This window comes from Eulemur rufifrons, chromosome 10 (genome assembly GCF_041146395.1).
Source record: "Eulemur rufifrons isolate Redbay chromosome 10, OSU_ERuf_1, whole genome shotgun sequence".
Classification (NCBI taxonomy): domain Eukaryota; kingdom Metazoa; phylum Chordata; class Mammalia; order Primates; family Lemuridae; genus Eulemur; species Eulemur rufifrons.
In genome coordinates, this window is record NC_090992.1 from 17,723,416 (window position 1) to 17,737,418 (window position 14,003).

The following is a 14,003-nucleotide window of genomic DNA, read 5'->3' on the forward strand; positions in this document are numbered from 1 at the left end:
ACCTTTAAAAAACTGAAATTTGTTTTGTTTGGGGGCTTGTGCCATGAATGCTTTGAAAAACATAATAATAGTTCCCACCATTTCTATGTGCCAGCGTGATTCTAAGTGCTTTATAAAGATTACCTCATTTACATCTTCTAACATGAGTATGAGTATCTAATATTATTATCCCCATTTTACAGATGAGGTAACTGAGGCACAGAGAGGGTGAGTGACTTGCCCAAGGTCACGCAGCTTGGAAATGCTGGAGGTAAGAATTCAATGCTAGGCAGTCTGAACTGGTCCATGCTCCTTCTGCTCAAGCTCTCCCTACAGAATGCTTATTTAAAATTTATTTTCTAAATATATATTTTAAAAATTATAATTAAACCCCACACCGACTCTATTTCTACAGTAGGATTTAGTTATCTGAGAATATTTGGAATTAGTAAGAGGCCACTTAAAATGAATACACTAAACAAATGGAAAAATGTTTGGTTAGGACTTTTATCTTAAAAAAGGAAACTCTAGTTATGGGAAAGTTTATTTTGTCTCATATTTGGGACATTTCAGGTTATACTTGCAACTCTGCTCTAGTTGTTGGAATGAACATTGAGTTTTCGTACATACACAAAAACGTGACACCAGACATTTCTTTCTATCTCAGCTTCATCGATTGCAAAACACATCCTGTTTTCAGAGATGTCAAAAGATGAGTATTTGTGCATTTTAGAATCAATGAAATGCGCGAGGACAATACAACATCACTTTAGTTTGACGGTGCAACATAATCAAAAAGGACGTTTCTGTAAGCATGTTGGACGTCTTCGTCAAATTTCCCCAGATCTCTCTTTACGTTTTCATAATCACCCTCTTTGAAGTGCCGATCTTATCGCCTTCTTTGTTAATTTTCTCTGCCTCGGTGTCTCACTGTGCTGCCTCGCCCAGATCCGTATTTACCAAGGCTTTCCTCTGCCGCATTCAGGATCTCCACCCCATTTTCACCGACTTGATAGAATTCCTGGTTTTGGCATTTTACTCTGTAAACGATCACTTTTACATTGTACTGCAGATGCTTCTAGAAATGACTGAGCACCAGTGAGGAGGAGGAAGAGGAGGGTGTCTGACTACTATGTCCAATACATACCAACTCTGTGACCCTAAATTCTGTCTCAGTTCTTCCATCTGTAAAAGGGGGGTGCTACTCATCGGAGCTACCTCCTAGGGTGCTGTGAGGATAAACTAAGATAACGCATGTGAAACAGTCCTTGGTGCATTGCAGCCCTCGGCTAGCGCCGGCTGTTATTAGGAGTGGGTAGAGACGCTTGAGTTAAAAGGAGAAGGATCTCTGAGTGGAGAACATTTTTATAAGTGACCAGATGAATGATTAATGAATATTGTTGTCTTACAACAACATTTGCTTCCCTAGAAAGAGTCCTCACTGAGAGGGGCTTCAGTGACCATTTTAGAAGCCAGTAATTTTTGCGAAGATCTTGGAATAAAGCTTTTCCTTATATCTCTGAGCAAGACTTGAGCTTCTGTAACTGACGTTTATTAGGAAGCTTGAAGATCTGTACTGAGCTTTCTTTGCATCCAGGCTGATGTGTGTCTGCTCAGATAAAGCTGTACAAGCAGCCGCGCTGGTGAGTCCTGTTCAACTGAATGCCAGGCCGAGCAGAGGCACACGTCTGTGTCAGGATGTAAAATCCAGAGCAGAATTCCAAATGAACGTGTAACATGTCCGTAATGGGGAATTTTTTTTTTTTTTTTTTTTAAATCAAGAGAGTTTCAAAGCTTGAGTGCAATTCCTCTACTTTTATATCTAAGGCAAGGGATGTGAGTAGATATTTTAAGTGATTTAATCTTGAAATAATTATTTCCTCTTACTCCTCTTTCAAGCTTGTGGATCAATTTAATTTAATCCACAGCCTGTAAGAGGAGCCATTAAAGAAAATACTGTTGCTATTCGCAGCTCCCTATATAGATTCATTATGATTTTTCTCAAAATTCCAAACAAAACAAGGTACCTAAATAAGTGGAATCTTGAGAGTGATTGAGATTACAGTCATAATCTACATCCCCTCAATGCTTCTTTTGCTTGAAATAGATTCAAAGTGGTCACTGATTTCTTTTTACTAAATGGAGAGAGAGATTACAAAAATTAAGAGAAATATAAAGAATATGGTAACAAATGTTCATATTTCAATCATTCAAATGAATAAATGTTAAGATTTTGTTGTATTTATTTCCAGTCTGTGTGTACTTGTGCATGGGTTGGAGATGGGTGTGTCTATGTTACCTTTAATATTTTATTATGAATAAAAATAAGTACTTTTTGAGATTCTATTAAAAAGACATCTGCACTAGAATGTTTTTTTGTTTTTTTTTTTTTTTTGAGACAAAGTCTCACTCTGTTGCCCAGGCTAGAGTGAGTGCCGTGGCCTCAGCCTAGCTCACAGCAACCTCAAACTCCTGAGCTCAAGCGATCCTCCTGTCTCAGCCTCCCGAGTAGCTGGGACTACAGGCATGCGCCACCATGCCCGGCTAATTTTTTCTATGTATATTTTTAGCTGTCCATATAATTTCTTTCTATTTTTAGTAGAGATGGGGTCTCGCTCTTGCTCAGGCTGGTCTCGAACTCCTGAGCTCAAACGATCCGCCCACCTCGGCCTCCCAGAGTGCTAGGATTACAGGCGTGAGCCACCGCGCCCGGCCTGCACTAGAATGTTTATAGCCGCACAATTCACAACGGCAAAGATGTGGAAACAACCCAAGTGCCCATCAATACTTGAGTGGATTAAGAAAATGTGGTATGTGTATACTATGGAGTTCTACTCAGCCATAAAAAACAACGGTGATCAAGCACCTTGTATTATCCTGGATGGAGCTGGAGCCCATTCTACTAAGTGAAGTATCACCAGAATGGAAAAACAAGCACCACATGTACTCACCATCAAATTGACATTAATTGATCAACACTTATGTGCACATATAGTAGTAACATTCATCGAGTGTCAGGCAGGTGGGAGGGGAGGGGGGATGGGTATATTCACATCTAATGGGTGCGGTATGCACCGTCTGGGGGATGGACACGCTTGAAGCTCTGACTTAGGCAGGGTAAAGGCAATATATGTAACCTAAACATTTGTACCTCCGTAATATTCTGAAATAAAAAAAAAACCCTAATATTTCAAAAGATCATGTTGTACACCATAAATACATACAATGTTATCTGTCAATTTTAAAAAAAGAATAAACATAAGGACTTTTAAAACCTATTCCTAGAGGTGACCACTCTCATTAGTTTAGTCTCTCTCTCTCTCTCTCTCTGGATATATTAATATATCCACACACATATATTTACATATGTGATATACATAGACATATATATGCAAAACACATATACAGAGATTAACATTATAATAATAAATGTAGGTTTTAACTATATATTTATGCTAAGAAAGCTGTCACTTTTATCTGTTTTATATATGGGGTTCTATATTAGATCTCACTTGATAGATAAAGTTTCTTTGCTTAGAAAATTTGCAAACTCCTGAATTACAGCACCTCCAAGACTCTCCTCAGTCTAAATATGGGATTTGATGCTGCCCCTTTTAACTCATCCCCGTTTTGTTTCTGTCTTTCTCTCTGAGTTCCATGAACTTAAGTCTTGTCCTTCTAGAAAAATATCCACATTGCTCTTCCATGCCCTCCCCTCCACATCATCTCTCCTGTCAAACTCAAGTGCCCCACGAGATTTCTCCTTGCTTTGCTCGGTTGCTGCCCAGGAGGGGGTCCACCAGTTCAGACGGCAGTTTTGGCTCCTGTTAGGATGCCACCAATTAATCAGAACGGGTCTCCTGAGAAAGCCCTCTCCCAAAGCACTTTCAGTCCAACACAAAAGCAGCCAAGGTTCTCATGGTTTCCCCAAATCTTTCTCTATACCTCAAGCACTTTTGGAAACAAAGGTTCTGAAAAACATGCCTAGAAAAATATACCTCCCTCCAAAAGGAAATGAAAGATCTTATTAGGGGCTTCTGCAAAGCGCAATGTGCTGCGCAAATGGACAGCCAAAGCCTGGCTCCGCCTCCACATTCCAGCTCCGCGGGAAGGGCCAGGCCCAGGTGAGCCGATCTGAGTGGCAGACAGGCCCTGCGGGGCAGACACAGCAGCACGGCACAGAGCCAGGGTGACAGTAGGGCACCCCCACGTCCCGGGAACCTGGTTAGTCCCACCTCTAATTAAAACCGTTTGGACCAAGAAAGAAGGGAACAAGAGAAGAGAGAGTTCATTGTCAAAAAAGGATCTGAAACGGAAAGGGATAAACCCGAGCTGGCAAAAACTAATACCACTAATCACCATCTATAAATCTGCTTTTAAAACATGTCATTAGGGGAATCCTGCTGATGAGGACAAATAGAAACGTTTGCTCAGCTCATTTTATCTTGGTCCACATGTGCCCAATCGGCCATATTTGCATTTATTCGGTATGATCATGGGGCAATTTGTGGTCTTTTAAACAGTTCCCTTCTATTGGCTGATGAGTTTGATGTGTGGATAATTTTATTTCCCATCCTGTAGATACATCTCAGCGCAAAGCACCAGGGGTTGACAGCGTCTGTTCCCGTTTTCCTGCCATTCAATCCCTAGTATCTGCCTTTAATCAACCCGCTGGAGCTGCGAGCCCACCCTGTGCTTCTAAGTTGCCTCGGGAAGTCACCGGGCTCGCGGCTCCATCAGTCTGAGTGATGAAATAGGCATTTTTAATATTTGCTAAACAGGATTGTGGAGAAGGTGAAGTCCCGGCAGGGCTCCCAAGCAGTTACTGCATCTTGTTGTCTCAGGTTAATCATGTACCTAATTTGCCGATTATTGACTTGTTCTCGCAAAGGATTTTACTTGGCCTGACATATCGGTAGCCATCAGTGATGAGCTGTCAAGCAAACTTGCTCACTGCCCTAACCACCCAAGATCCTGACTCGCAGCAACTGCCTTTGAGATTTCCTTTGATGCCTAGCGCTGTAGCCAGGTCAGATTATTATTCTATTTTTCAGTCTGATCTGTTTCCTTCCTAGAACTGAGGCTGAGCAAATCTGACACAGTTTGTGGGATTTCAGATATTTGGCAAGATCGCTAGGTTTCTGCTCTACACACACCGTCCCCATAAGAATTTGAGTTGGTAGGTTAAGAAAGGCTTAGATTGATTTTTATTTTCCTATCAGTGTCTTTAAAAATGCAGTGCAAGGTGTCAAAAATGCTACATTTAAAACACAATATAGTATCTCCCTTTCAAACCGACAAAGCTTAAAAATTGACAATATCCAATTTATGCAAGGGTTCAAATAAATAGAATGGGCACATATACAGTGCTGGTGGGGAGGAGTGGAACTGGCACAAACTTGCAGAAGGACAATTTGGCAGTGTGAATAAAACCCTCAAGGGCTTATTTTTAGGAAAAAGATTAAGGGTGCTCCCAAAGACTAGCCACCAGGACAGGCATCATAACATTTTATGTGTCAGTGATTAGGGCTTTTCGTTGATATTTCTGGTGCTCTTCCTTCCAGAGACATCATCAGATTGTACTTCATCCTCCACTGAAGTTAGGATGTGACTTGCTTTTATCGATATGAGAAGGGCTTAAGTGATAATGTGACCACTCCCAAGCAGAATTCTTTAGGAACAGGCGCATAATTCCCCACCTTCTCCTTTCTTTGTTCCTGATAGTGGAAGCTCCACAGGTCCATGTCCTCGAATGAGGTGGACATTAAACAAAGTCCTCGTTAACCCAAGATGGACATATGAAGTAGAGTTTCCCAACCTCAGCCCTTCTGACATTTGGGGCCAGGGAATTCTTTGTTAGGGCCGTCCTGTGCATGGTAGGGTGTTTAACTGCATCTCTGGCCTCTAGCCTAGTAACTCGATACTAGCAACGGCCTCCTTCCAGTTGTGACAACCAGAAATATTTCCAGGCATTGTTAAATGTTCCCAGTGTGGCAGTGGGGGAAGGGCAGAATCGACCCCGTCTGAGAAACACTGATGGTGTAGCATAAACAAGAAATAGCCTTTGCTCTTTAAAGTCGCTAAGATTCTGAGGTTGGTGGTTTTTTGTTTTTTTTTTTTTTTTCCCCCACAATGGATATATTTTGTTATAGCATAAATAGTATATAAAACATTTAGCAAAAACAAACTGTTTCAAATTATGGACGTTACTACTTTCTTCCATTTGTTTTTCTGTGTCTCTAAATTTTTTTTTGGTAATGAAATATGTTTGTTCTTTAGTAAGAAGAAAAAACTAGGACGTTAATTTTATTTTTTAAACAATCTATATTTGCATAATTGTCTGTCTATATACAGGATTTGTTAGGGCTATGCAGAATTTCCAAGAATAATGAACAGCGGTATGCAATCTCTACATCTTTCTATTGTGCTCTAGTTTACAACGTGTCTTCCCATCCTGCCTTTGCTGTTGTTGTGTAATCACAACACTGTGAGGCAGGTGGCACAGGTAGGAAGGACACCGAAGCTAAGGGAAGTTAAGGGACGTGTTTAAGGCCACTTGGTTACTCTGTGGCAGGGCCCACATTCTGGACTTTCTCTCCTACACCATGTTGCCTCTGTATCTCTGTAAAAAGCCAGTACCAAAAAGTCAACTGGGACAGACTCCGATTCTTGAGAAATTTAAACAAGTATTTAATATCCTTGGACAAGGATACTAAACTTTGTAGGCTCTTGGTCAGAGCATGGTACTCAATAAAATTTAAACAACCATTTCATGCAACACAGCCAATAGAATTTCATATTCTCCACAGCCCCCACCTCTTTCTTTTTCTCTTTTTTCCAGCTCAAATGAGTCACCTTGGCTAGACTGCCAATCCCCAAAGAACTTATGTTCCTTGATAGGATATACCAATAGAAGTGAGAAATTCTATAATGGTTTGAGATGTGAGTTAGTCACCTATCCCTGCAAAGAGCTCAGCACCGTCTCCTTGAGGAAATGTAGCTCATCAAATGGACATGGATGCACGTAATGACAGCGAATGAATGTGAGAATGTGTAGGGAGTCTTTTTCTTCCTTTCTTCCTCTTTTTAAACAGCACCCCTGCATTGTACCTGTCTTGTGCGTTCCTAAGCATCCACACGGAGCCTTGCTTACCTGACCCTCCCGTACACACTGAACTCCCAAACTGGCAGCTGGACTGAAACCTCAGCACACATCACCGGCCCATGCCTATTCATTTTCCTTCCCTTGATATGTGTGAGGGGGCTGTCCCTGCAGTGTAGCTATTTTGAGATGACGATCACTAGAACAATCACAGGCTAGGCAGGAGATGGACAGTGCAGTGTAGCCACAAAAGAAGAAAAGACAATGTCGTTGAGGATTTGAGTCCTGAATGTCAGAACGGCAGGGAAACTGGGTGGAGTATGTTTCTGCCTATTGTCCATTATCACTCAGTTACAACCAGTTACTGACTTGACTTGCCACGATCGTCAGCTTTTCCATGGTTCTAGTTGCCCAGAGCATGCAAGGGAAGGGGGCTAATAGCGCTTTGGAACTACGTGGGGAAGAAGTGTTTCCTTAGCAAATCTCCTTGCATCCAACTGGCTGAGAGGAAAGTTATGCTCAGCTGTGCCCAGAGGCATGTTCATACTTTCTCAAATAATGCCAGTAAGCAGATTTCACTACTGTAAATCCTTCATTATGCTACAGTAGAATCAGTGCAGCCTGAAGGTCAAGGAGATCACCTAACAATGTGCACGACCTCCCAGAGCCGCACGCTGCCTCCTGGCCAGGAGCTACAGAATTGCACTGAATTCTTCTCTTTCTCTTGATGAGAATCTCTTTGAAAAGCAGATGTGATTTCTGTATCAGGAGTTCTGCTTGGTCAGGGGCCATGTTAACTCATCTCTAGATAATCAGTACCTAGGCCAATAAATATTTTTTTGGACGGATGGATGGAGGACTTATTGATTACCACATTACATATGGGTCCCTGTAGCATGGGCTGTGTGTGGTAATAAAAACCTACATAGCCTTCTCTGCTCAAAAAAGAAATAGTCCTTTTAGTCCTTATATTGATCATTTTAGGCTGTAAAGATGGGATTGCAAATAAGTTTCATCTTGAGCACCAACACTGGTCGATTGGTAGTGGCTGCCTTGAGAGTTATGCTGGAGGGATGTGTGCACTGGGCTCAGTAAGGAAAAGTGCTGTCATTGATTAGTCATGTCTGCCATGAGCTAAAGGCGAGGAAATGGTGGCCCGACCACCTTGCATTTGCCAATGGGTTTTAAAGCTTTAAATTCTTCCAATTGAATTTTCTAGATGAATACCTTCCCAACATATTTCAAAGTCAGCTTTGATTGGATACATGTGTGTTTCCCCACCACTGGCATTTTTTGCTAATGTCCTTTTTATTCTGGCTGGATTTGAGGGCAAATGAGGCAAGAAAACCCCACTTGGTTTTTCTCAGGATTTTCAATTCCTATTGGAAAAGAAAATCAAGCTAGGTAGGTGTTAATTCACCCCAAGTGGCATGCATAATAAAACTGCTAGGACAAATTAAAGGAAGGAGAGGAAACACATTGAGATCCTTAATATAATTCAATCTCTTCATTCCAAGCACTGGGAATAATCTCACTTTCATGGTGCCAAGCTCTTCCCAAGGAACTTAGTCCAGGGAAGCCACAGAGAAATAGCTGCTGAATTTTGGATTACATCACTCTTATCATATATAGTAAGATGCCACCTTTTAAAGTAACCCCATAACCAGAACACCGGGATAGAAAGTACCCAACGATTAACCTCCAGGTCTAGCAAAGTTTCATCAGGTAGAGATATTACCTTTTTGGGGGGAGATAAAATTCATATGACATTTTAATAGTCTTTGCTATTTTATAATTCAGTGGTTTTAGTATATTCTCTATGTTGTGCAAACCATCACAACTATCTAATTTCAGACCATTTTTTCACCCCCCTGAAAAAAAAACCCACAGCAGTTATTTCTGATTCACAGTTCTCAGCAACCATTAATCTACGTTGTCTCTCTATGGATTTGTCTATTTCTCTATTCTGGACAATTCATATAAATGGAATCATGCAATCTGTGGCCTTTTGTGTCTGGCTTCTTTCATACACCATAGTGTTGCCAAAGTCCGTCCATGCTGCAGTATGTAGTGGTAATTCATTCCTTTCTATGTCTGAATAATATTCCATCATACGGGTATATTACATTTTGGTTATCCATTCATCAGTTGGATGTTTGGAGTATTTCCACTTTTTGGCTTTAATGAATAATGCTGCAGTGAACATTGGTGTTTATGTTTTTATAAGAAAATAATGTTTTCAGTTCTCTTTGAGTATATATATACCTAGTAGTGGAATTGCTGGGCTATATAGGCAATTCTATCTTTAACTTTTGGAAAAATTGTCAAACTCTTTTCCACAGTGGCTGTGTCATTTTACGTTCTTGCCAGCAATGTACAAGGGTCCTAATTTCTCCACATTCTCACCAGCAATTTTTATTGTCCCTCTTTTAATTATAGGCATCTTACTGGCTATAAAGTAGTATGCACATATTTTTAAACATTGGGTCACATCAAACATGGTCATACCTGGGCATGAGATGGTGGAAGTCCCCTTCTTATGTAAACACCAAAGAGAGCGTCCTTCCCGAGGGAGATGTTGAACTTTAAGAACTGGGGCTGACTGATGTGAATCTGTGACCTCCAAAACACGCCTGGTGGGACTTCTTGTGTCACCCGCCGACCAACTTCTGCTTCGCCACTGTCTATGCTGCTGTTTTTCAATGACCAGGGCACTAGAAAAAAGGAATAGATGCCAAGTCAGTGACATTTGTATACACAGTTGTCTCTATATTTCTGTTTAATTACATGCCAAGAGTCTTCTTTTGTTTTAACATTAAGATTAAAGTCATGGCATTTTTTTTTTTTAAGTCACAGCTAAAACATTTAGGTTTTAAATAACAAAGCTATAAATTCATGGCCCAGGGCATCTGTAATCTTGGCACAATGCTTTCTAAAAATTCTGTGATTATCCTTTACTAATCAAATATAATAAGACCCGGAGTCTGATAAGTACATGTAAAGCTTCTAACCACCCCAAATGTGACTGTGATGTAAAAATTATCAGCAGGTGAGGGGAGGGTGATGTTAATTTGGCACAAAATTTAATTCTTGTAGCCTTTCATTAGTTTCAGACACAAATAAGTCCAATATACTCTGACATTTTGAACAAAAATCAGTTCAGAATAAACACAACAACTCAGTAGAAAATGAGGACTTGATCTCAGGCAGATCTAATATTAGGTTAGGTCCTTCCTTGAGTTAGAGGGAGGGGTCTGAGAACCACGGAGAAATCACACCTTTCTCTCTTGGTGATACTAATGCATCTTTGCTACGTGATTTTGAAATTGCTTATGTTGAAAACATCGTTTGCCCACACTCAGCATCCTTTAGGACTTTAAAAATAGGAGCTCCAGAAATGCCTATTTTTAAAGAGGATTTCTTAATAACAGTGAACCAGTCAGCACTTCCTATGCTTCCAAGAGTTGTTTCCTTTGCAACCACTCTTGCGACTATTCTTAAGGAAAAACTCAGAGTTATCAGTAGTTGCTCAAGAAAAACAAGCTCATCATTGTCTCTGAGCCTCATTTTCCTTAGCTCTAAAAGGAACAAAAAACCTAGTTGAAACCTCATTGTATAAAGGTCACTTGTGATTCCTTCAAATGGATTCTGAACTCAGCAGGACATAGAAAATCACATCTCATCATCCTCCTATCTTCTTAAGAACTTCTGAACCAAGTCATCCCAAGCACAGAAAGAATTGAAGTCATTTCTGTTTTGAGGGTCTTTTCACTTCTGAGGCCACTGGTCACTTTAGTGACCCTACAGATCTGAAAACTTCTTCAGCCTGATGGGCAAAGGCTGGGAAACAAGCACCCCCTACATTCTGCCATGGATGGACTCTTCTGAAAATATTTATCCATATTTGTCCACATACATTGCGAAGAGTTTGAACAGTCAGGAGAAATTGCAAAATTGCTGAAGACTGGCACGAACAGTGAGCGAGTCTACCCGACTCAGCAGAGATGGCTCTGCTGCTGTGTAGCTACTACAGCGAGACAAGACTCAGAAGGGATCTTGGTCCTCGTTTTCCTATCTGTAAAATAGAGAGGTGACATTTTTGGGTCTCTGATGGCCTTCCATGTCTAAATTAAAAAAAGAAAACCACAGAGTGACTTGAGGATATAAAGGATTTTCCTGTCCCTTTTTCTTTAACATGTGAGATGATGATTGATTTTTATTCAGCTCAATAGTAGATCAAATCAAAAGTTGACAGCGGCTTAAAATAAAGCAGGAGAAACACTGGTTTGGATCTTAAGAAGAACTCTTTAACCTCTAGGATAATACAACTAGGGAATGGGCTCCTAAGGGAAGTTTGGAAGCCTGTATCACATAACATCTTTAAAAAGAAAATAGACAACTGGAAGTCCTAAGTGGATCAGGCCATTAGATGGGGATGAGATGGTTTGCTTGTCAAACATTCTGAACTTTTTTATGTTGGCTACATATCCAATGGACACTGCATACTTGCCTGCAGGCGGAGGAAGACAGCGTCCTGTTTCAGATCAAACACTCTGGGCTGAAACTGCCTTGGTTCAAATCCTAGCTTTGATACTTGCTAAGTGTGTCAACTCGCTGTGCCTCAGTTTCTTCATATGTACAGTTGGAACACTATTAGTAATATTTATTTCATAGAGTTGTTGAGGTTTTAATGAGTTAATCCATGCAAAGCTCTTAGAATAATTTCTAGCACAAAATAAGTATTATTAGCATCATCTGTAAGGCCCTACGCCTAAATTGAGTGTTGTTTATTTGGGGGTTTTGCTGAAATAATGGCATGTCCAGGGAGAAACATTTGTTATCACAAGTTGATTAGAAGCTCCGATTACTATAAACTGGAAACTAATTTTTACTTTAAAATGCTGCTTTTGACAGATTTCCCCCAACCAGATAAAGTCTTTTGGTGAAGGATAATAATAAAAGGACCCAGTAAGGAAGAGATGTTAAAAAAAAAAAAAAAAAAAAAAGCCCCTGGAGAAGAATAGTTTGGTGGCCTCTGATAGAGACCAAAAGCAACCCCGGTGATCATAATGTGGCAACAAGTTACAGAAATGCATTAAAAATAAAAAAGAACTTTAAAGACATGATTTCTCTTTAAACTTAATAAGATGGGCTTTGCTTTACATCTGTTGGGCTTTCAGGGGTTGCTGGGTTAATGACAGGATATGAAAAAGAGGCAGGAAATCAGCACCCATGAGCGCTCTAATCTACTGTGGAAACTTAAATGGATTTCGATAATGTCAAGCCAAATGCAGATGCCGGAGACGTGCAAGGAAGCGGCCTCTTAGCGAGTGGTTGCCGGGAGGAATTCAGACTCGGAGCCTCAAAGGTTTGGTTCTTACAGTAGTGGGATCCCGCTGCCTTTCTGAGACCTCCACTTCGGGACATTGAGCTCAGGAAATTAGCTGCTACTACCAATGAGTACAGGCTACCTTCTCAGTAGCCACACCGTCCTCTAGGGTTTTAGATGCGCCCCTCCTCATGTTCCATCCACTAAATAAGGCAGTGATCCTGGGTGATGAAGTACAAGTTTTGGAGCCAGATAGAACTGGGTTCAGTTCCTGATTCTGGTTCTTCCATGCTGTGTGACCTCTAGCAATTTGCTTTACCTCTCTGGGACTCCAGTCCATTTTTTGTAAAATGAGAGAAATAAAACTAACTTACCTCATGTGAGTAACAAGTGGAAGTACACAAAGAAGAGTTAGCACATAATAACAGCAAAATAGTTGCTAGCTTCTTACATGGAATGAAATAAAAGAATGAACAACTCTAAGGGAATGCATCTGGCTTTCTTTTCAGAGTAAAGAATTTTCTAAAAGTCAAAAAAATTGTGTGTGTACATGTAATATATAGGCATGTATATATGTGCATACATATGTATATATCTCTCTTTCTATCAAGAGCCTAATTCTTCTAGAATAGACTTAACTGTGGGAACAGGCTTAAAGTTGGGAGTCAGGGCGTGATCCAGGTCAAGTGCACCTTCACACTGAAGTTCACTTCCTTTACAACACCATCCCTAACCCCCATCTGCACCCAGATAAATAGTTCTTTCTCTGTGTTTTCATAGCATTTACATTTAACTCTACTGCAGCCTTTAGCAGCTGTCGTTAGGTACAGTAACTGACTCTCACTAGCTAGCCACTGTGCTCCCTGAGGTTAGGCAGAGCTGTGGACTCACCTCCAGGTTCTCTAAGCTTTGCACCTGGTGATCATGTGTGATCCATAAATGCTTACTGAACTGGATCAGACTCTACCAGCCCATCTGGTGGGCTATTTCAGCTACCCCTCCCCCCAACCCCGTGATGACTGGGTGAAATGAGAGCCTTAAGGAAGATTTACTTTGAAAAGCTGCATATAAACAGAGCTTTTGTTTTTTAAATAAAATAACCTTTTGAAAGTACTATTATGAAATTTACTATCTAAAGAACCTTCCTTGTGGATCCTTTTGAAGAGTCATGAGTAAATGCTTAATTTATCTTTTGTGCACAATCTTACAAGTAAACAAACCAACCAACCAGGAGAGGTAGAATGCAGTGGAAAAGTCTTTAGATTGAGAGCCAAAAGTCAGGGGTCCTTGTCCTGATACTTAATGACCCTGGACCTTTTGTGGAAGGAACAGGTATAAAAAGACCATTCTGTTGATGAACTTCCATCCTTGTTACTAAGCAGCTCCCTAGGTTTAGGCAGGTCTAGCTCTTGAAGTCTCAACATCCTAAGCTACATAAGAGTGGTTTGGACCCAAAGATATCTTAAATGGCATTTCACTCTAGCCTATTGTGGTCTCAGAGGGGGTAAAGAGGGTCATCTCTGGGTATATGCTATGGAGAATGTGTGTGTGGCAGTGGGGAGGGGGGGTGTCAGCGGGAAGGAGGAGAGGTTA

At 40.7% G+C, this 14,003-nt stretch overlaps 1 protein-coding gene across 11 annotated transcripts in view; it reads right to left on the minus strand.

The window, feature by feature from the left end:
- TENM2 (teneurin transmembrane protein 2) overlaps window positions 1–14,003 on the minus strand; it is a 1,169,384-nt gene that overhangs the window by 160,627 nt on the left and 994,754 nt on the right. For all 11 annotated transcript variants that reach the window (XM_069483866.1, XM_069483867.1, XM_069483873.1 and 8 more), the window contains one exon: window positions 9,590–9,795. In XM_069483866.1, coding sequence (XP_069339967.1) covers window positions 9,590–9,795 — 206 coding nt within the window. The remainder of the gene's footprint in view (window positions 1–9,589; window positions 9,796–14,003) is intronic.